Source organism: Delphinapterus leucas, chromosome 13, assembly GCF_059928025.1.
Source record: "Delphinapterus leucas isolate spDelLeu-1000000601 "Yukka" chromosome 13, BTC_Dleu_Yukka2, whole genome shotgun sequence".
NCBI lineage: Eukaryota > Metazoa > Chordata > Mammalia > Artiodactyla > Monodontidae > Delphinapterus > Delphinapterus leucas.
In genome coordinates, this window is record NC_143141.1 from 27,086,694 (window position 1) to 27,114,651 (window position 27,958).

General features: G+C 44.5%; 1 protein-coding gene across 1 annotated transcript; it reads right to left on the reverse strand.

The window, feature by feature from the left end:
- Window positions 1-634: 634 nt before the first annotated feature.
- On the reverse strand, window positions 635-27,713 carry ACTG2 (actin gamma 2, smooth muscle). The gene is made up of 9 exons (XM_089922960.1): window positions 27,610-27,713; window positions 17,934-18,103; window positions 17,396-17,524; window positions 11,686-11,796; window positions 9,121-9,205; window positions 6,276-6,437; window positions 5,281-5,472; window positions 3,362-3,543; window positions 635-941 (listed from the first exon to the last, which is right to left on the reverse strand). The coding sequence occupies exons 2-9, from the start codon at window positions 18,057-18,059 to the stop codon at window positions 798-800; spliced, it is 1,131 nt and encodes a 376-aa protein (XP_089779086.1). The 5' UTR covers window positions 18,060-18,103; window positions 27,610-27,713; the 3' UTR covers window positions 635-797.
- Between the last annotated feature and the right edge of the window lie 245 nt (window positions 27,714-27,958).

Below are 27,958 nucleotides of genomic sequence, written 5' to 3' on the forward strand. Positions count from 1 at the left end.
ACAAAGGACCTCATAGAGATCTTAAGCCCACTACGACCATCCCTCACCGAAGTTTAAATAACATTGTGTTTGAACCACTCACATGTTACAGCCTATAAGCCCTGCGTTTCCCTTTCTGTTCACGGTCTCTAGTGTATCACCCTTGAGTACAAGGACTTACATCTATGAAAGCCCTTGTTTCTTTCTGGTTTTTTTTTTTTTTTTTTTTTTTTTTGCGGTACGCGGGCCTCTCACTGCCGCGGCCTCTCCCGTCACGGAGCACAGGCTCCGGACGCGCAGGCTCAGCGGCCATGGCTCACGGGCCCAGCCTCTCCGCGGCATGCGGGATCTTCCCGGACCGGGGCACGAACCCGTGTCCCCTGCATCGGCAGGCGGACTCTCAACCACGGCGCCACCAGGGAAGCCCAAAGCCCTTGTTTCTTAACCCTCCTCCCTCCAAGAGTCATCTAGTCCTCATTCTTACTAATGTTCAAGATAAAGGAAATAAGGTGGTATAGCAGAAGAAGCTCTAGGTTTTAGCGTCACATACACTTGGATTTTAACCCTGGCTCTGTGTGATCTTCAGCAAGGTGTTAACTTCTATAAGCCTCAATTTCCTCGTCTGTAATAATAGAACCTACCTCTCAGGGTCATTGTGTGGACTAGAAATAGGTGTGAAAAGCCTTTAGCATTGTGTGTGAGGGTCAGCCCAGGAAAACAAAGAGCCACACACGGAGAAGTAAGGCTTGTAGGTTTTAATGTTTCATGATTGTTAACAGAGCAGTCTCAAGGAGACCCCCAGAGAACCTGTTCTGACTTTAGAAGCACTTCCTGTGGACGATGGAGGGCCCTGCCTCATCATACTCTGGCTTGCTGATCCACATCTGCTGGAAGGTGGAGAGAGAGGCCAGGATGGAGCCTCCGATCCAGACTGAGTACTTCCGCTCTGGGGGAGCAATAATCTGCAAAGAGCAAATGTGGTGAATCATGATCAGTCGCCAAGGAATAGGGAAGGTGGTCCAGGAATCATCTCACCGCACTGCCAGACTGTCCTGGAAAAGAACAGCCTCTGTGGTCAGAAAGGAACAGGAGAAACCTTGTGGTAGATTAGACTATTGCTCAGATTGTCACTCTTCCTCCCACCCCATCCCCCTGCCCCTGCATGAGAAGAGTTCAGTGTTCCACCCTGTGACTTTGGGCTGGGCTCTGTATTTGCTTTGGCCAGTGGGATGTCAGCAGACTTGACACAGGGGCTAGAAATGTGTTTCAGGCATGCAGGTAGGCACACTCTCTTGTGTCTCTGCCATCTTCATGAGAAGAATTTCCCTTGAAGAGCTACTGGACCTTCAGCCTGGGCCCCACAGTGAGAGATGTGCACCTGACCAGAGCTGTCTAGCCAAGCTTGACCTAGATCAGCTGACTCCCAGCTGACCTGCAGATGCATGAGCAATAAATGCTTATTATTACGTGCCCTGAAATTTCATAGTTGCTGTTACCCAGCAATAGCTAACCAATACAAACATCTGTAAGGGGAGTGCTGTTCTGTTCTTGCCTAGAGTTTGGATGCGTGGGCAGCTTGGGCTGGGATTCCTCCATTCCTGAGTCTAAGCCAGTCTACTCAACAGTCTCTTGTATCTGAGAAGTTCTCAAATTCATACACGCCGCTGGGATTCCTGAGCTTGGCCTTGAGAAATTGGTTGTCATGTCAGACAACTTTGAACTCCACCTAAAAGTATATCTCAAAGGACCATGACTCTTCAACTAATTCCTGTTTCTGAAGGGACTAAGAATTTAGTGCTAGAACAAACCAGACATGAAATAGATTTTTTTGTCTCCTAAGACTCTCCCTACATATTTCCTAAATTGCAGAGATCATGGAATAGCTAAATAAGTAGGGTATTTAGAGGTTATCTTATTCAGGCAGACAAAAGTCACCCCATTGCTCCTTTGACAGATACCTCAGGGACTGGCACAGCCACTAAGAAGGTAACAGATTTTACTGCTGGGCAGTTCTAGTTGTGAGAAAACTCTGGGTTGTCTTGGGCTGGAGGCCCTAAATCTCAGCCCCATTCCCACCATACTCCATACCCTTCCACACTTCCATATCCTGGAGCTTGCCTCACCTCCCCCAGTCCATTGTGGCTGGGGTGTTTGTACCTGCACACATCCCCGGGCATCTTTGCTTACTCACTCTCTTTCCCCTGCCTGCAGTGTGCTTTCCCCTCCTCTGGTCTTATTTAAGCTGTTCTTCCATTGATCATGTCTACAAATCAGATCTTAAACTCCTGGAAGGCCGGCAATGTTATTGAGCTCAGGGCAGTGGCTCATAAATCGGAATATGCATCAAATCATTGGTGTCCATTTATAAGTGTAAGTGATGGGGGCACCCCAGACCTGCTGAACCAGAATCAGGTGTGGTATCCTGACACATCGTCCTAGTAAAAAGCCGCTGCCCCAGGCCTGGCACATTGCCCCCCATGTGGCAGACCTCAGTAAGCGTGGCTGCTCCGATTGGCTCTGGGTGAGAAGAGCCCGCTGCTCACCTGTTTTCTGGTGGCCTGCTCTGCTTCCCTGTGCCAAGCACCATCTGCTAGGCAGGGGGAAAGCCTTTGTGAAGAAGGTTCTTACAATACTGACATAGAGAACACACTTCCTCAGATCAGGCCTACTCCCCAGAGACCAACTTTTTTGTGACTTTATTGTAACCTTCAACCTATTTGTTATCTCTATTTTACTCCTAACTCTTTCTAATCCTGTAGTAGCAAAGTTCCTAGAAGCCCTAAAAGTGTCTGTCTGATTGCTTGGGGACCAGAGGCTGGGGAGAAGTGGTAAGACAGGTGGGCTCCCGTTCTGTTGAGGCCTATGCAGTGAGAAGCATTGTGTGGGAAGACTGTGACCAAGATGGGACAGCACATCAGAGGCTGTCCAGGAATCAAGGAATGTTCCTGTGAGTTTGAACCAGCAGCCTGTCCTATAGCCAACATTCTCTCTTTGGAACTTTCACCCTCCTCTGGGGTGACACCCAAGTCCTTTTTAAAGTTTAAAGTTTAAAGATGGTGTGGTGTTGCCTCCTTCTTTTCTTTCCCTCTTTCCCTCCTCATTTCCTCCTCAAGCCCCTCAACTTCTCTCCATTCCAAATCCTTTCACCTCCTTCTCATATGGGGTCCATGAAATTGTGTTTGAGAACCCAGGCTAAATGTGTCTCCCGCTTATGAGTGCCCAAAGAACATAAACCCCCAAGGTGAAATCTGTCTCGGGCCAGAATGATGGAGCACCCAGGAGGCCACCAAGCTGTAAGCCTGGCAGCCTGACTCGGAGCATCTCCCAAGTACACAGGTCTTTGTACAAAGAACAGGATGGAGGGAGCCAGGGCAGGACCCACCTTGATCTTCATGGTACTGGGGGCCAGGGCTGTGATCTCCTTCTGCATTCTGTCAGCAATGCCGGGGTACATGGTTGTACCCCCAGAGAGGACATTGTTGGCGTATAAATCCTTGCGGATGTCAATGTCACACTTCATGATGGAATTGTAGGTTGTTTCATGAATTCCAGCTGACTCCATGCCTAGTAGAGATCACAGTAGCTAGTCAGCATCCACCACGTCACACCTACAGCTCCTCAGGTGACCCTTCTGTTGATGCAGCTACCCTGGTTCGCCTCAGTCACCTCCCTAATGGATTATAAGATCAGACTCTCTAACTGGTCATCGCCCTGCCTTGAGTTTCCCCCAGTTCTGACTGATCTTTCACACTGTTCCCTGATGAATATTTCTAAAGGAATACTTTCATTGTATCACTTTTTTCACAGATTTATTGAGATATAATTCATGTACCATAATATTCACCCCTTTAAAGTGTGTAGTTCACTAGTTTTTAGTGTATTCACAGAGCTGTGCAACCGTCATCACAATCTAATTTTAGAACATGTTTAATACTCCCCAGATAAACTCCATGCCCATTAGCAGACACTCTCCATTTTCCCCTGCACTCCTTCCCCAGCCTTAGGCAACCACTAATCTATTTTCTATCTCTATAGATTTGCCTATTCTGGACATCTCATATAAATGGAACCATACAATATTTGTTCTTTTGTGTCTGGCTCCTTTCACGTAGCATAATGTTTGCAAGGCCCATCCATGTTATAGTCTGTTATAGCCAAATAAAATTCCATTGTATGGATATAGCCATCATATCATCTTTGCCTATTTGTTGACATCTAGCTACCTTAGTCTGGCACCAAGATCTTCCACAGTAAAAGGCCCTGCCTGCCATACCAGCTCATGCCCACTTACCTGGGGTCCCCCATCTCCAGTCTTTTCTCCATGTGATATAATTCCACACTGTAGATAGAGGAATCTACCTAAAGTGAAATACTGACTTTGCTACTCTGCTGTCTAAAAACTTCCAGGGGCTCTACATTGCTGATATGATTAACCCCCATGCTCTTTGTGTGGTCCAGTGGCTCTCTCGTTTCCTCTGTGTGCAAACACACATACACACAGACACACACACACACACACACACACACCTCACCCATCATGTCCCAAATAGAATATGACTTGTCACTCCTCCACACTTTGCACATACATTTCCATTTGCCTTGCATGCCATTCCCTACCCTGCACTCCTTCCATTTCCAGATACCATAAAATGATACTCATTCTTCAAGGTTCTATTCAAATATTCACCTTCTCTGAGAAGCCTTCCCTGATTTCTTAGGCCTATAGCGCTTTGTCCAGTTTGCTATTTACCACTACACTATATGTCAACATTTGCTTACAGGTCTTTCTCTTCTCTTTCTCTCTTCTCAAGAAAGTAGCTACCCTTGTATTAAATATTATCTTATTTCATCCTTGTGGCAACCCTATCTAGTAGGTACTATCGTAATTTCCACTTTATAGATAAGAAAACTGAGTTTTGAAGAAGGTAACATGTCCAAGGTACAGCACTTGAACGAGCAGAATCAGGATTTAAAACCAGGTCTGATCCCCAAACTCACCCTGTTTACTGCTATAGGTTTCAGACCCCATGATTTAAACGTTGAGGGATCCAAGAAATATTTTATGTTTTAATCTCATTCTTAGTTTCATGTTTATATTCCCATCCCACTTTTCCTTTATTTTGATTTCCTTACCCTTATATTTAAAATTAGATTTTAATCTAGTTGTATTGTTTATGTATTTTTGGTCCTTCCTGGAAAAATATAGGCTAAGTATAAAGAATAAACAGTGTGAGTGACTCCTGGTGTTTCTCTTTCCATCCCTGCCCTCCTAATTGGCCAGGACTACAGGCCGAGCCTCACCAATGAAGGAGGGCTGGAAGAGGGTCTCGGGGCAGCGGAAGCGCTCATTGCCAATAGTGATGACCTGCCCATCTGGCAGCTCGTAGCTCTTCTCCAGGGAGGAAGAGGAGGCTGCCGTGGCCATCTCATTCTCAAAGTCCAGGGCCACATAGCACAGCTTCTCCTTGATGTCTCGCACGATTTCTCGCTCGGCTAGAAAGAGTAGAAATGACAGAGAGTAGATACTCAGCTCTGTTAGTTTGGTTGTCCCATTTTGATCTCCATGAAAACTTCTTCCTTCTCTTTTGGGTTCAGTCTCAAGATGAATGTTAATGTTTTCATTCCTCTTTCTAAAGCGAAAGTTCAAAATCTCGATTCCCAAGCAAAACTTTTTATGTGCTTTTGTCTTGCTCTCATCACTCAGCCCTGACAAAGCTGCAGGCCTTCCTGAGGGCCTTTCAGGACACATTCCCCATGGAGGCTTCTATGCTGGGATTGTACAGAATCTAGGAAGACTCCTACCCAAAACCTCTTCCTGCCCAGGGGGCCACTTCCCCTTAGAAATTCACACCTTACTTATTCCATTTGTCCTCAGACAAACCATAAACCCCCTAGGTAATGAAATGTGCCACCAGATTCTTACCACCATTCTGCCAAATAAAAACTAGCTCTGATCCTGGTGTGGACATGGACAGAGGTAGCAGGTCCCTGGGGAGCGAAGGAGTGCTGTGAAAGCACACTTAAAAGAGGGAAAAGCCAAGCGCTTTTTAGGATGAGTAGGTCTAAGCCTTGTCTCCCTCCCCAAGGTGTCTTGGTTGGGAACATTCCTCCATAAATAAGGCTGCCCTGACTATCTGGTCTGGTCTAGGGGCCCAGCCCCAGCCTAGGGCCTCCCCGTTTACCCTAAAAGAGTTTGAGGACACAGGGCCACTGACTTCTCATTAGTCATGAGAATTTCTGGTCCTAGATCAGATTTGGTTCTGAGCTCAAGTCAAGTCCAGAAAGAGGCTGGGTACCTGTGGTCACAAAAGAATAGCCTCTCTCTGTGAGGATCTTCATGAGGTAGTCTGTGAGGTCGCGGCCAGCCAGATCAAGGCGCATGATGGCATGGGGCAGTGCGTAGCCCTCGTAGATCGGGACATTGTGGGTGACACCGTCCCCTGAATCCAGGACAATGCCTAGGGACAGAGAGGATAAGACCTATGAAAACCTTTAGTATTTTCTTTCATCTGTCTCTTTCTGGGACCTGTTACCAAAAGATCTTCAACTACCATATTTTTCTTTAGCAGCTAGAAAATTCACCCATGGTGAGAATTATCAATCATATTTTTTGTGTACATCAATTTGTGTGTATGTCAGTTTGTTTTCCCAAATGAGACTGGAAGGCAAGTAAAATGTCTCCTCTTCTTATATTCCTTGAAACACTTTCACAAAAATGCACACGTCAATTGGCATCTAGGCTGCACGTCCTTTAGCGAGACTGGATAATGTGCATATCCTTCAGGCATCAAACTAACACATAATGTAGTGCTAAAAGGACTATAGAAACCAGCTTGAAAAAAAATAACATTCTCTACTGATGAAACTTTTAGTAAACCATGAAAGGAAATAAGTTTTCTCAATGTGATAAGAAATCTCTCCTGATCCAACAGCCACATAATTGATGGGGAAACACTACAATATTGTTACTGTATTATTATTATTTAATATTGTCCTGGATGCTCTAGCCAATGCAGTATGACAGAAAATACACCTAAGAGGTACTATCATCAAAAGGGAACAGAATCATCATTATTTGCAGATAACGTGGTTGTATACTTAGAAGACCTAAGAGAACCAACTGAGAAACGATTAGAGTTAATCGGATGATTCAGTAAGAGCCAGATCCAAAATAAATATCCAGGGATCAGCAGCTTACTCTTATACAAGGATGTTGGTCACAGCATATTTTACAATAAAAAATAAAAATTGGAGACAACCTAAAGGTCCTGCAATAGAGAAATGGTCAAATCAATCCATCAATCATGGAACCATCACACAATGACTACCGTGTGGCCACTGAACATGACGTTCACAGCATAAAACCAAGCGCAAAGCACGGGATACAGAACTGCATATACCTATATTTCCCCATCACCATCCTTATCACCTGCAGTGAAATTATCCTTTACTTTTATCTCTCCTCCACTAGGCTGTTAGCTCCATAATGGCTGGTCTGTCTTGTTTGACAGTGTGTGCCCATGGCCTGTAGTGTTTGGCACATGGTAGGGAGTAATGGAAAATATTTGAATGAATGAATAAATGGACAAATCAATGAATACATGAATGAATGTTTGAAAGATGTTCAGAAGCAACTGATAAAGGATTAATTTCCAAAATTTACAAGCAGCTCATGCAGCTCAATAACAAAAACACAAACAACCCAATCCAAAAATGGGCAGAAGACCTAAATAGACATTTCTCCAAAGAAGATATGCAGACTGCCAACAAACGCATGAAAGAACGCTCAACATCATTAATCATTAGAGAAATGCAAATCAAAACTACAATGAGATATCATCTCACACCAGTCAGAATGGCCATCATCAAAAAATCTAGAGACAATAAATGCTGGAGAGGGTGTGGAGAAAAGGGAACACTCTTGCACTGCTGGTGGGAATGTGAATTGGTACAGCCACTATGGAGAACAGTTTGGAGGTTCCTTAAAAAACTACAAATAGAACTACCATATGACCCAGCAATCCCACTACTGGGTATATACCCTGAGAAAACCATAATTCAAAAAGAGTCATGTACCACAATGTTCATTGCAGCTCTATTTACAATAGCCCAGAGATGGAAACAACCTAAGTGTCCATCATCGGATGAATGGATAAAGAAGATGTGGCACATATATACAATGGAATATTACTCAGCCATAAAAAGAAACGAAATTGAGCTATTTGTATGAGGTGGATAGACCTAGAGTCTGTCATACAGAGTGAAGTAAGTCAGAAAGAGAGAGACAAATACCGTATGCTAACACATATATATGGAATTTAAGAAAAAAAATGTCATGAAGAACCTAGGGGTAAGACGGGAATAAAGACACAGACCTACTAGAGAATGGACTTGAGGATATGGGGAGGGGGAAGGGTAAGCTGTGACAAAGCGAGAGAGAGGCATGGACATATATACACTACCAAACATAAGATAGATAGCTAGTGGGAAGCAGCCGCATAGCACAGGGAGATCAGCTCGATACTTTGTGACCGCCTGGAGGGGTGGGATAGGGAGGGTGGGAGGGAGGGAGACGCAAGAGGGAAGAGATATGGGAACATATGTATATGTATAACTGATTCACTTTGTTATAAAGCAGAAACTAACACACCATTGTAAAGCAATTATACCCCAATAAAGATGTAAAAAAAAAAAAAAAGAAAGATGTTCACGCAAGCTGTCAAGCCCCTATGAAAAATCACTTTATTTTGAAGTTCCCTCTGTTTCCCTGAGCTCCTTTCTATACCAAGGCCACATCGTACTTACACATCCAACATAATAGGTTCTGCCATTGCTTCTTCATGAGCAGAAACATTCTAGCATTGTTGGAAAGGGTGTACAAGCTCCCAGACTAACTACTGTGAGGGAAATGGCCCTTGCAGGTTGTACTAGTCATGGTTTGTTCATGTAAATTCTTTCCAGCTATACTGGGTAGACTCGCATCTACATTTTACATGGGCTTCCCTTCTGTTATCCCTAACCAAGGTTTTCCTTGGACTTTGACTGTCCCACTGATTCTTGTGAACAGGAATCTCTGCAAGAGCCCAGCTTTCACTTCCTCACTCTCAAGTCAGAAAGGGAACGGGTTACAGGGCTACTCACCTGTCGTGCGGCCAGAAGCATAGAGGGAGAGCACAGCTTGAATGGCGACGTACATGGCAGGGACATTGAAGGTTTCAAACATGATCTGAAAGAACAATGCAGAATAGAAGACTATCTGGCAGAAATCACAGCACCTCTTGGTCCACAAAATGGTTTGTAATTTTATTAAGGGTAGGAACTGTGCTTATTTACCCCACTCCCACCTCTCTTAGGTTCTGGCATGGACTACAAAGAGAGCAATTCTCAAAAAAATTCTGTTGCCACTCTCACCACTGTTATTCAACATAGTTTTGGAAGTTTTAGCCACAGCAATCAGAGAAGAAAAGGAAATAAAAGGAATCCAAATCGGAAAAGAAGAAGTAAAGCTGTCACTGTTTGCAGATGACATGATACTATACATAGAGAATCCTAAAGATGCTACCAGAAAACTACTAGAGCTAATCAATGAATTTGGTAAAGTAGCAGGATGCAAAATTAATGCACAGAAATCTCTGGCATTCCTATATACTAATGATGAAAAATCTGAAATTGAAATCAAGAAAACACTCTCATTTACCATTGCAACAAAAAGAATAAAATATCTAGGAATAAACCTACCTAAGGAGACAAAAGACCTGTATGCAGAAAATTATAAGACACTGATGAAAGAAATTAAAGATGATACAAATAGATGGAGAGATATACCATGTTCTTGGATTGGAAGAATCAACATTGTGAAAATGACTCTACTACCCAAAGCAATCTATAGATTCAATGCAATCCCTATCAAACTACCACTGGCATTTTTCACAGAACTAGAACAAAAAATTTCACAATTTGTATGGAAACACAAAAGACCCCGAATGGCCAAAGCAATCTTGAGAACTAAAAAAGGAGCTGGAGGAATCAGGCTCCCTGACTTCAGACTATACTACAAGGCTACAGTAATCAAGACAGTATGGTACTGGCACAAAAACAGAAAGATAGATCAATGGAACAGGATAGAAAGCCCAGAGATAAACCCACGCACATATGGACACCTTATCTTTGATAAAGGTGGCAGGAATGTACAGTGGAGAAAGGACAGCCTCTTCAATAAGTGGTGCTGGGAAAACTGGACAGGTACATGTAAAAGTATGAGATTAGATCACTCCCTAACACCATACACAAAAATAAGCTCAAAATGGATTAAAGACCTAAATGTAAGGCCAGAAACTATCAAACTCTTAGAGGAAAACATAGGCAGAACACTCTATGACCTAAATCACAGCAAGATCCTTTCTGACCCACCTCCTAGAGTAATGGAAATAAAAACAAAAATAAACAAATGGGACCTAATGAAACTTCAAAGCTATTGCACAGCAAAGGAAACCATAAACAAGACCAAAAGACAACCCTCAGAATGGGAGAAAATATTTGCAAATGAAGCAACTGACAAAGGATTAATCTCCAAAAATTACAAGCAGCTCATGCAGCTCAATAACAAAAACACAAACAACCCAATCCAAAAATGGGCAGAAGACCTAAATAAACATTTCTCCAAAGAAGATATACAGACTGCCAACAAACACATGAAAGAACGCTCAACATCATTAATCATTAGAGAAATGCAAATCAAAACTACAATGAGATATCATCTCACACCAGTCAGAATGACCATCATCAAACAATCTAGAAACAATAAGTGCTGGAGAGGGTGTGGAGAAAAGGGAACCCTCTTGCACTGCTGGTGGGAATGTGAATTGGTACAGCCACTATGGAGAACAGTATGGAGGTTCCTTAAAAAACTACAAATAGAACTGCCATACGACCCAGCAATCCCACTACTGGGCATATACCCTGAGAAAACCAAAATTCAAAAAGAGTCATGTACCAAAATGTTCATTGCAGCTCTATTTACAATAGCCCAGAGATGGAAACAACCTAAGTGTCCATCATCGGATGAATGGATAAAGAAGATGTGGCACATATATACAATGGAATATTACTCAGCCATAAAAAGAAACGAAATTGAGCTATTTGTATGAGGTGGATAGACCTAGAGTCTGTCATACAGAGTGAAGTAGGTCAGAAAGAGAGAGACAAATACCGTATGCTAACACATATATATGGAATTTAAGAAAAAAAAATGTCATGAAGAACCTAGGGGTAAGACGGGAATAAAGACACAGACCTACTAGAGAATGGACTTGAGGATATGGGGAGGGGGAAGGGTAAGCTGTGACAAAGCGAGAGAGAGGCATGGACATATATACACTACCAAACATAAGATAGATAGCTAGTGGGAAGCAGCCGCATAGCACAGGGAGATCAGCTCGATACTTTGTGACCGCCTGGAGGGGTGGGATAGGGAGGGTGGGAGGGAGGGAGACGCAAGAGGGAAGAGATATGGGAACATATGTATATGTATAACTGATTCACTTTGTTATAAAGCAGAAACTAACACACCATTGTAAAGCAATTATACCCCAATAAAGATGTTAAAAAAAAAAATCTGTTGCATTGATGCATGAATGGGAGAAAGAATCTGGCCAAGCAGCCATGTTGTGTTCTTGTGCCAGTGCTCAAGTCTTCCCGGCCTCTTACCTGGGTCATCTTCTCCCTGTTGGCCTTGGGATTTAGGGGGGCCTCCGTGAGCAGGGTGGGGTGCTCCTCAGGTGCTACCCGCAGCTCATTGTAGAAGGAGTGGTGCCAGATCTGGTTGGGACAAAAGTCAGATCAGTCCAGCAGACTCCCAGTGGGCTGGAGACTTCCTATGGACATGCCCACGCTGGGGGAGGATGGCACAATGTTCTCAGAATGGACTGGATCTGCAGAGGAGGCCTGTCAGCCATGGGAATTTCAGATTGCTCTTTAGAGGTCATATTCCTTCTCAACAAGGCCTCAGACAGGACTCAGACCTGGGGCCAATATACTTAGTGTGTTGATTATTTCTGTCTGACCTTGGCTCCTATTTACACCTCTCCCTTGTCTCCCCTGCTTTGTGCCCTGAGGGACAAGGCCCTCTGCAGCTCTCTGGCTTCTGGCTGTGCTTGGCTGATAGAAGATACCAGCAAGATGGTTGGAGAGTGGGAGCGGGGGAGAAGGGCAGGGTGATTTCCCGGCAACACTGTGGCCTCCCTGAGCACAGCTCCTGTTGCGCAGCCCCTCCTCAGGCTCCAGCTCTCACTGAGCTCTAGTCACGCTGCTCTTGCCCTTCAGCCTTCCAGCTGTAAGAGCTTCCCTCTGTTGCTGGTACTTGAGCGCCTCTGCATCCCTTTCCGGTTCCCTAACCCTGCTCACACCTCTGTAAGTAGTCCTTCCTTAAATTAATTTCAGAACCCCAGCTGAGTGTATACTGTCTCCTGCTGAAGCCTGACAGATATGCATTAACTGTCAATGTCTATTATTGACCAGGCTGTTCTTTAAAGCAGGGTTTCTCAACCTCAGCGCTTTGACATTTTAAGTTCAATAATTCTTTATTGTGGGGGGCTGAAGTGCATTAAGGGATGTTTAGCAGCATCTCCGTGTTCCACCCACTAGATGCCAGTAGCACTTCTCCAGCTGTGAGGGGCAAAAATGTCTCCAGACATTGCCAAATGCCCCTGGGAGACAAAATCGCCCCAGTTGAGAATCGCTGCTTTAGAGGAAGTTACTTCTTCCCGCTGTGTACTGTTCCCTCTTTAGTGATGCAGGACAGCAAACAGGAGCCTTTATTTCAGAGGAATTTGGCAAAGAGTGGCAGGGACACAGGGCTTTGATTTCTTCAGAGGTGAGGCACAGGGTCCTCTGATTCCATTGTACCCATGTATTTAGGGACCCCTGGCTTTGTGCTAGGATGGTGCTAAATGTGATCTTAGTTTCAAAGTCTGGAGGGGAGAAAGGCAGTCAAAAAGACAAAATACAGGACATGTCCATATTTTCATGAAGGAAGAGGCAGGAGAAGTTCGTTTTCCAGGAGATTTGAGTAGGCCCTGAAAGCAAAGCAAGGTCTCCAGAGACTGAGGAGGGCATCTGAGGCAGAGCAAATGGCACAAGCAGAGGCCCTGGGCTGTGGAGGTGTCACAGGAGACATGAAGGAGATGGCAATTAGGCTTAATAATGTGATGTCAGTATTTCCTCAAATGTGGGCCCCGGAGGCTTTGGGATAATTGTTATAGGTGCAGGTTCCTAGGCTGTATCCCAGGCCCACACGTCAGAATCTTTGGGTGGGAAGGGAAAGCTGGGAAGAAGTGAGAGAGTGGCATGGACATATATACACTACCAAATGTAAAATAGATAGCTAGTGGGAAGCAGCCGCATAGCACAGGGAGCTCAGCTCGGTGCTTTGTGACCACCTAGAGGGGTGGGATAGGGAGGGTGGGAGGGAGACTCAAAAGGGAGGGGATATGGGGCTATATGTATATTTATAGCTGCTTCAGTTTGGTGTATGGCAGAAACTAACACACCATTGTAAAGCAATTATACTCCAATAAATATGTAAAAAAAAAAAAAAAAGATTCTTTGGGTGTTGGGCCCAACCATCTGCACTTCATCTTACTTCATTTTCGGAAGCTTTTATAAAGTACTTTAAAAGTTAAGGATGTTGACAATTTTTAAATTAGGAAAATATTTTTAAGAGAAATAAAAATTTCTCATATTTCCATTACTTAATAATAAATAGTTAACACTTTGGCTTTTTTCTTCTCCCTAATCTTTCATCTTTATGTATTTTAAAATTTATTACTACTACCATTTATTTACTTCATATGCTCTCATTTATTTATCATTTACTACTCTTACACTTCTATGTTCAATTTTGTTTCCTGTCACTTTTCAGTTAATATAACAGAAAGAATTTTCTTTTCCATAGTAAACATTTACTTTTAATAAATTGAACTAAAAGTTTTTAATGTTTATACAACATTTCATCATATACCATCATCATCATATATTTAATCACATTACTATTCACGGTATCTTTGATTTTTGTTGATAAATAATCTTGTGAAAACTATCTCTGTACATATTACATTTTATTTTTTCTATTCAGGATGTTTTCCAAAGAAAAAAATTCTAAGAATGGAATTACTGAACTAAAGAGCATGGCAATTGGAAAACTTTTTGGTTTCTATCACCCACAAAGAGGCTAATTTTGTCTTTACTTCAGAATAGAAATTGCCTGTTTCACTCTTAAGTGCATTCAGTGTTCTCACCGTTAATATGAAATAATTTGATAGATGAAATTAATACCTAGTTGTTTTACTTTGAATTTTTAAATAAGTTTTTAAATAATTTTTCAAATACATTTAAACTTGTTCAGATTTTCAACTTTTGATAATTTCTGTTTGGCCAATTATCTGGTCATGTCCCTTGATTATTTGTCTGGTGGAGACTTTGTGTTTTTAATTATCAATTTACATTAGTTGTTTGTATTAATCCTCTTTTGCACTTGTGAATATTTTTTGCAATTTGTTGTTTGCCTTTTAAATTTGGTTTTGTTTTTCACATACTAGAAGTTATGATTCTTAAGAAGTCACATTTGTCATTCTTGGGATTTTTTTTTTTTTTTTTGCGGTATGTGGGCCTCTCACTGCTGTGGCCTCTCGCGTTGCGGAGCACAGACTCTAGAGGCGCAGGCTCAGCGGCCATGGCTCACGGGCCTAGCCGCTCCACGGCATGTGGGATCTTCCCAGACCCGGGCACGAACCCGTGTCCCCTGCATCAGCAGGCAGACTCTCAACCACTGCGCCACCAGGGAAGCCCTTACATTTGTCATTCTTTTTCTCTGACTTCTTTCACCAGAAATTTGATAAATACTCACACTTACTATACTGTATTTTTTATCATTTGAATTTTTATATTTAACTTTCATATTCAATTGATATGTGTTTGATGAAATTGTATGAAGTAATGGCCATAAACAGATTCCCTATGCCCCAAATAATGAATCGGTTGTCACAGAATAATTCATTGAATTACTGAATCCTTCTCTACCCTCTGGTCTTGGAAGTTTCATTTACCGTGTATTTCTTTTTTACCTCTGTACTGGTACCAAATTGTTTTAATTTTTATAACTTTATATTATATTTTACTATTTGGATATAGCAAGTCTCCTCTCATAGTTTTTCTTATTCATTTTATTCTCATAAATTTTGTCTTATTTATTTTTCCACACTTTATGATCTTGCATAATTAAGACTCGTGATATTTCTAGTCAAACTCATAGAAGCAGAGAGTAAAACGGTAGCTACTAGGAGCTGTGGGAAGGGAAAAGAGAGGCTATCTTAGTCAAGGCATACGAAGTGTCAATTATGCGGGATGAGTAAATTCTGGAGATCTAACATAATATATTAGCATGGTGACTAAAGAGAGCGATGCTGTCCTGTATACTTGAAATTTGCTAAGAGGGTAAATCCTACGTGTCCTCACTGCAAGGGAAAAAAAAACCCACGAACTATGTGAGGAGTAGATATGTTAATTAGCTTGAATGTGGCGACTATTACATAATGCATACACACATCAAATCATCAAGTCGTATACCTTAAATATATACAGTTTTTAAAATTGTGAGATTTTTGTTAGAATGGCAATGAGCCTATAAATTAATTTGAGAAGATTTGACAGCTTTACCCTATTCAGTTTTTCTTTTAAGGCACAGAATATACGTTAGGGGTTTCTTTAAAGAGTTCATATTACTACTGTGAATAAAATATTTTGTCTATTATGTTTTCAAGTTAGATATCATTAGAAATATAATAATATGTGCCACGTATTGAGCATTAAGTATGTTCCATGCCTTGGGATCATATACTAAATATTTGCCTACTTCAACCTCCAAAGCAACCTAATGAAGAAAGTATTTTTATTTCCACAAATAAGGAAGCTGAGGCTTAGAGGGAGGGATTTGCTCCTAGATCTCCCTGCCACTGACTCCAGTGTCTGTGCTCTTAACCATCCCACAGAGTGAAGCAAGAGCTATTGTATTTTTGTCTATTTATGTCACATTCAGAGTGACTGAATCTAGGGTTTAGAGAAATTGAATCTAGGGTTTAGAGAAAAGTATATGTGTACTACAGCTTTCAAATCAGCTTTCTTTATTCCCAGTTGCAGTCTGCTCAATAAGCCCTCTATTACATTTCAAAAGACAGTCATTGCAGAAACAAGAATTCTCAGACAACTGTCAGTGGAATTTATCAAAAGAATATTCGAAATATTGTACAGCAACTATACTTCAATTAAAAAAAAGAATATTAGAAAGGCTCTATTAGCATTTTGCACGTGATCTTGCGGAACACAAACTACCATTTAAAAATTACCCCCCGGGCTTCCCTGGTGGCGCAGTGGTTGGGAATCCACCTGCCGATGCAGGGGACGCGGGTGCGTGCCCCGGTCCAGGAGGATCCCGCATGCCGCGGAGCAGCTGGGTCCATGAGCCATGGCCGCTGAGCCTGTGCATCCAGAGCCTGTGCTCCGCAACGGGAAAGGCCACAACAGTGAGAGGCCCGTGTACCGCAAAAAAAAAAAAAAAAATTACCCCCCACGTCTTCTTTTTTTAAAATATTTTATTTTCATTTATCATTTACAGGTGGTTTGTTCCTGATATTAATATTTCCTAGGTATCTAGTGAGAGTTTTATCTTTTTTGGGGGGGGGGCACGTGGCATGCGGGATCTTAGTTCCCAGACCAGGGATCGAACTCCCGCCCCCTGCAGCGGAAGCGTGGAGTCCTAACCGCTGGGCTGCCAGGGAAGGCGCCCCCTCAACATCTTCTGACATGAAAAAAGCTTCTAGAAACCGGTAGAGATTCCTATTTAAATTTTTCACTAGAGAAGCATCATACTAATATAGCATCCATGTACCTATCTGAGGTCACGACAGGGAAAATAAAGGGGAGAAAGCTGTTTGCCTTTCTGGAAGCAGCAGAGCATTTTAAAGAAGGATAAGCACTGCGCTGGAGTGAAAGCTGGAAAGGATAAAGCTGGGACTTCTGCGGGACCAGGTCCTCAAACGCCAGACAGTGAGTTAGGAACCTACTGCTGGTTAGTGAAGAGTCTGAGGAGATGAGTGACATGATCTGGTCTGTTTTTAGAAAGACAAGCTTTGCAGAAGTTCAGAGAATGAATTAGGTGAGTGAGGCAGGAGACAAAGAAATCAGTCAGGAAGCCATTGGAATCGTCTAGTGAGAGATGTTGGCAGCTGAGGCTGGGGAATGCCCAGGGGGATGGACAGGAAGGAAAGAAGGATGTGAGAAACATTGCAGAGGAAGAGTTGACAGGGCAGAGGGTGGGTCTTGATGATGTTAAAATGAGCGCACTAAAGGGGGAGTCCACCAATACCTTCTCCATGTCATCCCAGTTGGTGATGATGCCGTGTTCAATGGGGTATTTGAGAGTTAGGATCCCTCGCTTGCTCTGAGCCTCGTCCCCCACGTAGCTGTCTTTCTGGCCCATTCCCACCATTACACCCTGCAATGCAAAAGAGATGGAAGGAGAACAGAATTGGCCGAGAGCTCCACTTAGAGGGATTCAGGTATTGGAGGGTCTCTGAAGAAGGTTAAAGATAGGGAAAATGTCCTTCTTCCCCTGGAAACCGGACTGAAGGAGACAGGGCGAGGCAGATACCAATGAATGTGGAGATGGCAGGAGGGAAGGCAGAGGATTTCTTGTCTCTCTTCTCTGTCCTAAAACAATGTCATTTTCTGAGAGAACAGGGCCCATGCATACACATCTTCCTCTTACCTTACCTTACTTAGCACACACACACACGCACATACGCACACGCACACACGCACATACGTGTGCAGCTCAGCATAGACTCCACGGTGCAGTGCGTCCTCCTACTAACTCAAAGCCTTGGGTCCAGATGAACATATACCTGGTGGCGAGGACGACCCACAATGGAAGGAAAGACAGCCCGGGGGGCGTCATCTCCTGCAAAGCCAGCCTTGCACAGGCCAGAGCCATTGTCACACACGAGCGCAGTTGTCTCCTCTTCACACATGGCGAGTCTGGCCGAGTGAACCAGGGGCTAGAGCACCTAGGGAACTGGGGAGAAGAGAGGTAACTGGCCACTTGTCAAAATCATGTCGGAGACAGTATTCTTGGCTGTCTTGGGGCCTGACCCCATCGGCGACCAGGACCTAGTTCCGGGAGGGACAGGTGTGGACCTGGCCCCTTACTCTGGCATTTGGGCTTCTTCCCTCTACCCTACTGTTTTGGGCTGAACTGTTTACTCCCCAGTTTCTATGTTGAAGTCCTAACCCTAGTACCTCAGAGTGTGACTGTATTGGGGGATAAGGCCTTTAAAGGGGTAATTAAAGTAAAATGAGGTCATTAATCCAATATGACTGGTGTCAAATATGCCTAATTCAATAGAACAGGTATCTTTATAAGAGGAAATTGGAACACAGACACACACAGAGGGAAGATCATGTGAAGACACAGCAAGAAGACAAATCATCTACAAGCCAAGTTGAGAGGCCTCAGGAGAAACCAGCCCTGCTGATACCTTGACTTCAGACTTCTAACCTCCAGAACTGTGAAAAAATAAATTTCCCTTGTTTAAGCCAGTCTGTGGTACTTTATTATGGCAGCCCTAGCAAATTAATCCACCTGCCTCTCGAAGACCTGAAATGACTACAAAGCATTAATCCAATGGAAAGAATCTCTAAAGACTTGAAGTTTAGAAAAGGAATTGAAAAGATTTGCAGTAAACATAATTAAGGGTTACTATTTGCTGTATAAAAGAACTCCTACAAATCAATAAGAAAGAAGTAAATAGCCCAAAAGAAAAAAATAAAAAGACTATGAATAGATAATTGACAAAATGAAATGCAAACACCCAACAATTACATGAAAAGATGTTCCGCTTCACTCTCAGGAAATGCAAATGAAATAAGACCATTTTCACCCATCGTATTGTTAAGATTCAAAGTTTTATTAGAGGTGTTGGCAAAGCTGTGGGAACACTGGCACTCTTTAATCAGAGAAACACACCAACACACAATCTGGTACTACCCAAAAGTTCCTTGTGGGATACCGTACTGAGGTTAAGAGAAGGGCCAGGCAGATCGACGTGGACCAATGTGGATAGATTTCGAAACCATTCTGCTGAGTGAACAAAGCAAGCTGCAGAATAGAATGTCCAGCATAAAACCATTTATGAGTTCTTTTTAGAGCACAAAACAATATTGTGCATTTTCCATAATTTTCTTTTTGTGTGGATGGGAACACATAGCAAAAAGTTCTGGAAAAAAAAAAAAGTCTAAGACTGATCATAGTGGTTACCTGGAAGTGGGAAGGGGACTGAGAGGAGAAGTGCCGTAATGTTTTAATTGTTAACAAGGAGACTGTATCCATGTATAGTTTATAATGAAAATCAATCATACATATCATTAAGGAAAAAAAGATGCAGGTGAAAATGTACAATCCTAAGGGTAGGAGCCCCTTGAGGAGGACAGGGCAGCCTGAGAGGAGAGAGGAAAGTGAGAGAATTCGTGATGGGACTCACTGTCTCTGCTGCTTCAGATGGAGAAAAACAGAGAAGTCCTTCCTCCAATTATCTGAATTGGGACGACTGCAAAGTGACGACGGAATGAATTTTTCTAATGTCTGTTGCATTGTCTTTGGGTGAGGGGCAGTGTAAAAAGACCACACCCGACAAATTCTTGGCACTTGGTGAAGCAAGAGAAGCAATGGCAGCTCAGGAGATGGTGTGCGGATTGCCTTCCAGCCTGAGAAGCCCCTCAGTGGGGCAGAGTGGAAGTGGGGAGGGTCCCAGCTCCGGGGGAGGTGGGAGTCCAGAGAAGAGAGGCATGGAGAGAGAAGGTAGCTGCAGAGGACAGCCCACCAAGCTTCATCTGGAACGAGCGGCAGGAGGGGAAGAAGAGAGCTGCCCTAGACACCTGGGACGCTGGTCCTCCAACACCCTTACGTGGAAGGAGGACAGCAAATACCATGACCAAAGCAAAGAGGAGACAGAATCACAGCCTGAGAACGGGAGGTCAGAAAGCCTACCTAGAGACTGAGCAGAAGCTTATTCACACAGTTTGCAGGCTAAAAGGAAGCCCTTGCCTGTTATATTCAAAGCAGGGTGCACACTAGGGGAGAGGCCCACTGTGAATTCTTGAATCCAGCTCTGCTTGTCCTTGCTGATCCTCACGATCACCCATGGTCAAAGTGATAAAGTCCCAGTTCTCGCACTTGGCCTAAAAGGCCCGACAGGGTCTGGCCCCTGCCTGTGTCTCCAGGCTCATCTCCCCCCGGCCCCCCTTGGCCTTCTCACTCTGGCTATGTGGAGTTCCTTTCCATTCTCCGAATGTGTCATCTTGTCTCCCTTCTGGCCCTTTAGACACAGGGTCTGGAACACCCTTCCCCCAACCTATTTGCTACTGACTCCCATCACCTGTCAGACCTCTGCATCAACATTGCATTTTCAGTCTCTCTGGCCCACCGGTCTCAGTTAGTGGCCCTTCTTCTTTGCCCCACAGCACCTTGAACTTGTCCCAGCAATGATCAACTCTGCACATCTGGGCTCATCTGTAGCTCTGTAAAGGCAGGAGCTGGGCCTGTCCTGTTCTCCAGCGATTCTTCTGTAAGCCTAGCACAATGTCTGGCACAGGGTGGGCTCTTAAACCTTTTTTTATCCAGATGAATGAATGAATGAGTCAATGGATGTCAAGGAGAAGGATTTTCAGAATAACAAAGGTAGAACAAACACTGGTGAGAGGACACTGGTCTGAGATGAGGTGGAGATTGAAGGAAAGTACTTAGTTGTTCAAAACAATGTTGTCTCTGATTTGAACAGTTTCTGGATTGCAGGGAAGATCCCTAACCTTCTGCCATGTTAGACCAATGGAGAAATGGAGAGATGTCAGGAGATGGAGATGGCAAATGTTGTTCCAATATTCAAAAAGGGAAAGAAGGCAGATATCTAAAACATCAGATAATCTTGATATGCAAATTAGGCAGGCTTCCAGAAGGTGTTATTAAAGCACTATTAAAGAAGCAGTGGGCTTCCCTGGTGGCGCAGTGGTTAAGAATCTGCCTGCCCAGAAATAGAGACACAGATGTAGAGAACAAACATGTGGACACCAAGGGGGGAAAGTGGCGGGGGTGGGGGGGTGGGGGTGGTGTAATGAATTGGGCTATTGGGATTGACATGTATACACTGATGGGTATAAAATTGATGACTAATAAGAACCTGCTGTATAAAAAATGAAATAAAATAAAATTCAAAAAAAAAAGTAAGCTTCTTCCAAGCAATTCAGAGGGAAATAGAATATAAAATTTTAGAATTTTAAAACATTTTTCCCCCTTCTGTTGTTTTCAAAGGCTTTGGGGGTGGCGGGGGGAGGTGGTGGTAGTGGGATATTGGAGTTAGAATAGCCATAACATAAAAACAGTGAATTTTACTAAGGAAAGTGAATCCCAGGAATTCTGTTCAAATAAGATAGACTCTTTTGTTGTGCTAGAGGTGTCCTGTGTTGAAGTTAGTAGGCTATATGGGAGTATTTGTCTAGAAAAGAAAAAAAATATTAATTGGTATTTTATTGATGACAATAAAGTTGGAATATGATAAATAAAAAAATTTAAAAAAAGAAGAATCCTCCTGCCAATGCAGGGGACACAGGTTCAATCCCTGGTCCGGGAAGATCCCACATGCCGCGGAGCAACTAAGCCCGTGCGCCACAACTACTGAGCCTGCGCTCTAGAACCCGCGAGCCACAACTACTGAAGCCCGTGCGACTAGAGCCCGTGCTCCTCAATAAGCGAAGCCATCACAATGAGAAGCCCGCACACCGCAACAATGACCCAATACGGCTAAAACTAAATAAAATAAAAATAAATAAATCAAAAAAAACGAAGCAGTGATTTCTTGTAATTGATTAGGGTTTACCAAGAACAAATGTCGGCAGACTGACAGCTTCCCTTTTTCCACAGGACCCCCTGGCTGGAAATGCAGGAGAAGGCGGGAGACATTGAGCTTCACTTGATCTTGGCATCTGACAAATTCTCCCGTGATATCCCTATTGATAAAGCCATGTGGGCTGAACAGTAAATCAGTTAGGCATATTTACAGCTGCCTGAGTTATTGTCACTGAAAGGTGTTAATTGATAGGTCACTGTCGACCTGGAGGCAATGATATGCCTCAGAGCTCCACTCTCGATCCTTTCTCATGTGACATGTTTATAAATGAGTTGGATGAAAATATAGAGTACATGCTGATCAAATGTCCAGATAAAACACACATGTTGGCTGGAAGAATCGAAATCCGAAAGATCTCAAAAAGCAGAGAAAATGAACTGAATCCACTAAGATTAAATTTAATAGGATAAATATGAGGGTGCGGATGTGAGTCTAAATAACCAAACTGTGAAAGCTCTCGTTCAGCCTCTGTGAGCAGGACCTGGGGTCTTGTCGACAGTCTGCAGTGTGCTGGAGCCGTGATAAAAGCTAGCCCCACCTTCGGCCAGAGCGCTGTGTCCGGTTCTTAGGGCCACCCTTGCCAGCAGAGCTGTGGGAAGGTGGGCCCCCGTTCACGGCTGACAGGGCAAATTGTACTACTTTTCTAAAGGGGAATTCAAAAATACTTATCAAAAGGCTTAAAAGTGTACATATCTTTTAACTCCACAAAGACACTTCTAGGAATTTATCCTTGGGAAACACTCATGGGTGAGTGCAAAGATTTGGCCAACTTTAATGCGAAAAAAAGTTATTGAGTAATAAATAAAATGGTTTCTAAACTAGGTTCCAGAAACCTCCCTACGACAGAGAGAGCAGAATATTTAATATCCTGGAAAAAGTGCAAGCTGCTTTGTTAGGTGAAACACAACATGTTCTGTGGTTCCATTTTTGGTAAAAATGTATTTTTAATTTTTAAAAATTGGGAGCCTTTCACATACATTATCTATTTAATCCTCACAAAAGCCCTGAGGGAAGATATTTTTAGTTCCATTTTACAGATAAGGAAACCAAGTCTCAGAGAAGTGAAAGGACTTAGCTCTCCGGCTCCTCACTGGGAGAGGCAGGGCTGGCCTCAGCCCAGGACAGGCTTCGAAGCCTGGGCTTGCACCTTCCCCACCACCTCAGTGAAACCCTCACAACTTCTCCATGTTTGGTGTTTTTGCTTCTGCCTCTCTGTCTCTCTAGCACTGTTGGTAGCAAAAGCCCTAAAACAAAAGGGCCTGTGTTCTTTTCTCTCTCTGAGCCTCTGAGCCCCTCCTATGCCATGCCTAGGTCTAGATTTATGTTTACAGCCCCTGCATCGGTGTTTAGCACATAGTAGGTGCTCAGTATATGTTGGACGGCAATCCCACCACCTTCCTGGCCTTCCCCTGACAATCTGCTCTGCCCCTGTCCCTGCAAGCTGAGCTTGAGTCCCCACAGGCCAGTCTCAGGGCTGCTCGGTCATGTGGGCCTGATTTAGAACCACACAGGGACAGTCTTCTTCACAAGCTGGTCACAAAGAGTTGTGTTTCCTTTTTTCTAGCAGGTGGTCCACCTTGAGGAGAAAACAACCTCAAAAGTTAGAAGGTGGCCAAGAGGCAAAGCTGCACCTCTGTGACTGTCTCCCTCTGGGGTCCCCTCTCTCTTGTGACTTATAGTTCAAGCCTGTCTGGCTTTTCAGTGAACCCTTTTGTCTCCCCTTGAAGTTCCCCACCCCTAGTAAGAAAGAACGTTGGACTTTGTTTCCCAGCAGCTGAGACAGCCGGCCTGGAGTGGAGCTTGGCGTGGCCCGTGCCGTGCTGCCCGGGGAGAAGGCTTGGGCCCTGGAGCCAGGCTCTCCTGGAATGTCTCTGCCAGGGGAAATTCTAAACTTCACTCAGCCACTTGCTGGTAATTTGTGGCTAGACTTGAGCGTGTCAACTGAACCAGAGCCAACGTCACTGTGGTTTCCTGGGTCACACCACTTTGCACTCGCAGAAAGCCGAGTGCACTGTTCTGGCTCTTTCAGCACGTACTACATCTGGGCTTCATTGAGGATTTCACAGAGTTAGAAACACAGCTCCCCGCTCCTCTCTGAAAAGTGGCCAAAATCCAAAGACATAATGAGCACAAAGAGTTTGCTCACCCACGCATCCCCCTGGCCACCCCCAAGCAAACATGAGGACAAGATGAGAGCCCCCTACCCTCACTCTGAAGGAGAAGGGTTTGGCTTCAGAGTTCTCTCCTGCCCTTCCTTCTTTGCTCTCCTCCCTCTGGGCACCCCTTCCCATGGCGAAGTCCCACGGCTCCCTCTTTGGCCTCCAGTTTCCTCAACTGTAAAATGGAAATGGTGACATTTATTTCCCACGATAATGGATCAAATGAAATAATGGAAATGAAGTGCTTTATAAATTGGAAATTAATTTAAATCAGGGAAATCAGGGTCAGCAAACCAACGCCTGTTTTTGTGAGGTCCGCGAACTAAGAATGGTTTTGACATTTTTTAATGGTTGCAAAAAAGCCAAAGAATAAGATTCTATGACCCAAGAAAATTATATGAAAATAAAATAATAAATAAAGTTCTATTGGAACGCAGCCACACCCATTCACTACATACTGTCCATGGCTGCTCCGGTACAATGGCAGAATTGAGTAGCTGTGACAGAGAACTTTAGACTCACAAAGTCTAAAATATTTACTATCTTGCCCTCTACAGAAAAAGTTTGCCAGCCCCATTTGTAAAGGGGCTGCAAAAATAATAATTCTTATTATCTCTCTTACTCTTCTCCGTTAGAGCTTGCTCCCCGGATGAAGCCTACCATACCGGAAGGAGATGAATTGATCCACTTCACCAATCAATGATTATTGAAGGGAAGGTTAAATTTATGCCAGTTCCCAAGGACGTTTTCCTTTTAGGGGAAAGTTTGAGTCCTAAAAGGAGGGCCTCTCAGATAGTGAGATTTCAAATACTAGTTGGGGAAACATCTTGGAGTGAGGGCTGCCTCACTCCAAGACATATAACAGCTGCCTGTTATAATCTGCAAACACATATATCCATACACGGACTTCACAAGAAACACTCCTATGGTGGAAAATTCTAGCAGCGCCTCTTATTAACTTCGGGGTATCTCGACTTGATTAATATACACTAATTAAATTAAAAATGGCTTCTGGGGCTTCCCTGGTGGCGCAGTGGTTGGGAGTCCGCCTGCCGATGCGGGGGGCGCATGTTCGTGCCCCGGTCCGGGAAGATCCCACATGCCGCGGACCGGCTGGGCCCGTGGGCCGTGGCCGCTGGGCCTGCGCGTCCGGAGCCTGTGCTCCGCGGCGGGGGAGGCCGCGGCAGTGAGAGACCCGCGTACCGCGAAGAGAAAAAAAAAAATGGCTTCTGGCTAGCAATATTTCTGATCCTCAGGAATCTGCCGTTTGGAACTGCTCTTCTGGCTTTTACCTCGGCCACTCACTCTCTCCCCCTGCTCAGCTCTAGTCCCAACCCCTCTCCTGAGCTCCAGAGCCCATGGGGCATCTACACCCCATGCCCTGGCACCTCAACTCCACCTCTGAGACTGCTGTCCTCATCACCGTCCTTTGACTGGAATGGCCCCTCAGAGATCTGCACCACCCGCCCAGGATGGAACCCAAGCCCAACACCCCGACTGCTTCCTCCTCCCTCCCAACCAATCCCCAGGCCCTCTTATTTCTGCCTCCATGCAGCTCCAGCCACCAACTTGGGACCACTGCACTGCTGTAGCACTCTTGCCCTGTTCAGTCCACTCCCCTCACAGCTGCCCGAGCAGTCCCTTTAGAGGGCAGACCTCTTGCTATCATCCTTCTGTTGTGCCCCATTGCCCAATCCCTAGTAATCTGGCCCTGCCTGCCACTCTGACCTTAGCTTTCCCTGCTTCCTGCCTTGAAATCAATATTCAGTGGAGTTGAGCTCCTTAAAAAGTCCCAAAGACCATGCTCCCTCTGTCCTGGAACTACCCCTACTTCAGGACCCAGCTCAGGTACCCCTTCCTCCAGAAAGCCTTCCCTGATAACTTCTGGGCTGGGTGAGGGGCTCCTCCTGTGCTTTACCCCTTTCATATATTTATCTTCTCCATGGTTCTCATCTATCTCTCCCAGGGATTGCAGAAGCCCCCTACACTGTCCCTAAGGAGCAGAGACAGTGCCTGGTACATAACAAGTGCTCAATAAATGTTGTCAGAATGAACAAAGGGAAGGAAGAAAGAAATCTAGCTTCAAGGTCATGATATCATTCTGCCCATCTTGGTTTCCCAGGCATAACATGTAGAATCTCTGCTCATTAGAGTTTCTCTAGTGCCCATGCATCTCTGTCACAGGAATCTCTGTCTTGCTGCAGCCCAAGGGCTAACCTCAAGGTCTAAACCCATTCAAATAATAAAAGCAAGTGCTACAGCTTCCCTATGCAAAGTGTGGTCCCAGACCAGCAGCCTCAGCATCACCTGGAAGTTTATTAGGAATGGAAATTATCAGGCCCCACCCCAGTCTACTGAGTCAAAATCTGGGGTGGGAGGCAACAAAGCAATCTGTGTTTTAACAAGTTGTCCAGGTGATTTTTAAAGTTTGAGCCCTCAGGGCCAGGCCCTGACAGTGTTGACCTGAGCACTTTATACATATATTATCTCATTTAATCCCCACAACAGCACTGCCAGATAGGTATTATTACCATTACACCCATTTTACAGGTGAGGAAATTGAGGTCACTCAGTAACTTTGGTAGCTGGGGAGTCTGCCTCCAAGGCCTGCATCACTACCCCAGCCAGCCTCAGCTGTAAAGAGATGTTAGCAGACTCTGTTTGCAAAAGCGGACACAGCCCCTTGGTCTATTTTCCTCTTAATTATTTATGCTCTTGTGTCTGTGTGTGTGTCGTTGGGGGAAGATGATGGCCTTGGTGGGTGGTTTCACAGCCAGGTGTGGGTCTTTTGTACAAGTTGCTTAACTTCTCTAAGGCCTCAGTGTCCTCGTCAGAGAACGAATTAGATGGTTCCACTTCCTTCCAGCCCTAAAACCTCATGATGCCCCAGGACACTTACTCCACTCCACTCCACCTTTTGCATCCTCCAATGACCCTGGAGCCTTCAAGGGTGAGAAAACTCTTAGCCAAGTATGAATCAGAGAGACCCGTGGGGGTCTGAAGAAAATACTCACCCATCCCCAGTAGACACAGACACAGGGGCCATAATTGGTTTGGATTTAAATGCCCCGAGAAGAAGTCATTTCTCTGAAAAGCGTCTGTTCCCCTAAAACAGCCTCCCAGACATTCTGAGCCACGACAAAGCACACCTCGTGGGTGTAGATCTGCGCTGGCTCTGATGAGCAGTGAGAGCAGAGACCGCAGGTGACACATCCCACCCACCACCCAGTTAGGAGGGCAGGGAGTCCCGTTCCAGGCTGTTCCTGCCCCAGGATGCCCCATGGCCAGAAATACCTTTTCCTGGCAGGCAGCAGTGTGCTTGTAGGCAGAGTTGCACACCGAGGGTCTTGACGTGTGACCTGGGCCAGCGTCACAGAAGCCAGGCCAATCTGGAGGCGCCTCTTGCACCCAGGGGTCCGGCAGCCCCAGAAAGACAGAGACGGCAGAAGCTGTACAGTACTCACCGAGTGTATGAGAGGTCCTTCTCCCAGTGACTGAGGGCTGGTGTGTCTTTGGCATAAATACCAGAGCAATATAAAACCCCAGAGGCGGATCTTCTTTAAGCAGAGTCCCTAAAAAGGCCAGCTGACGGTGTGTTAGCAGTATTACCATATAAGGTGCTTTTTTCAATAAATCGGCCTTGTGGGGGGGTGGGAAGGGGGCTGGGTAGAGTGAATTATCATTTGAAAAATGTATGCAAAAGGACTCGAGAGGCAGCAGCCTCGGTGCTGGCAGATTTGTTCCTTTTACGCTGCACTTGCATAAACAAAACTCACACCAGGCCTTATAAGCTGCCCAGAGTGAGGCCAGATG

Bases quoted from the DNA above. Each gene is read 5' to 3' on its own strand.
- ACTG2 (XM_089922960.1), bottom strand. From the start codon at position 18,059: ATGTGTGAAGAGGAGACAACTGCGCTCGTGTGTGACAATGGCTCTGGC. The intron at 5,473-6,275 runs GTACCCAGCCTC...TACTCTTTCTAG, and splicing joins CTATTCTTTTGTGACCACAG to CCGAGCGAGAAATCGTGCGA. The intron at 942-3,361 runs GTGGGTCCTGCC...TGCTCTTTGCAG, and splicing joins CCAGTACCATGAAGATCAAG to ATTATTGCTCCCCCAGAGCG.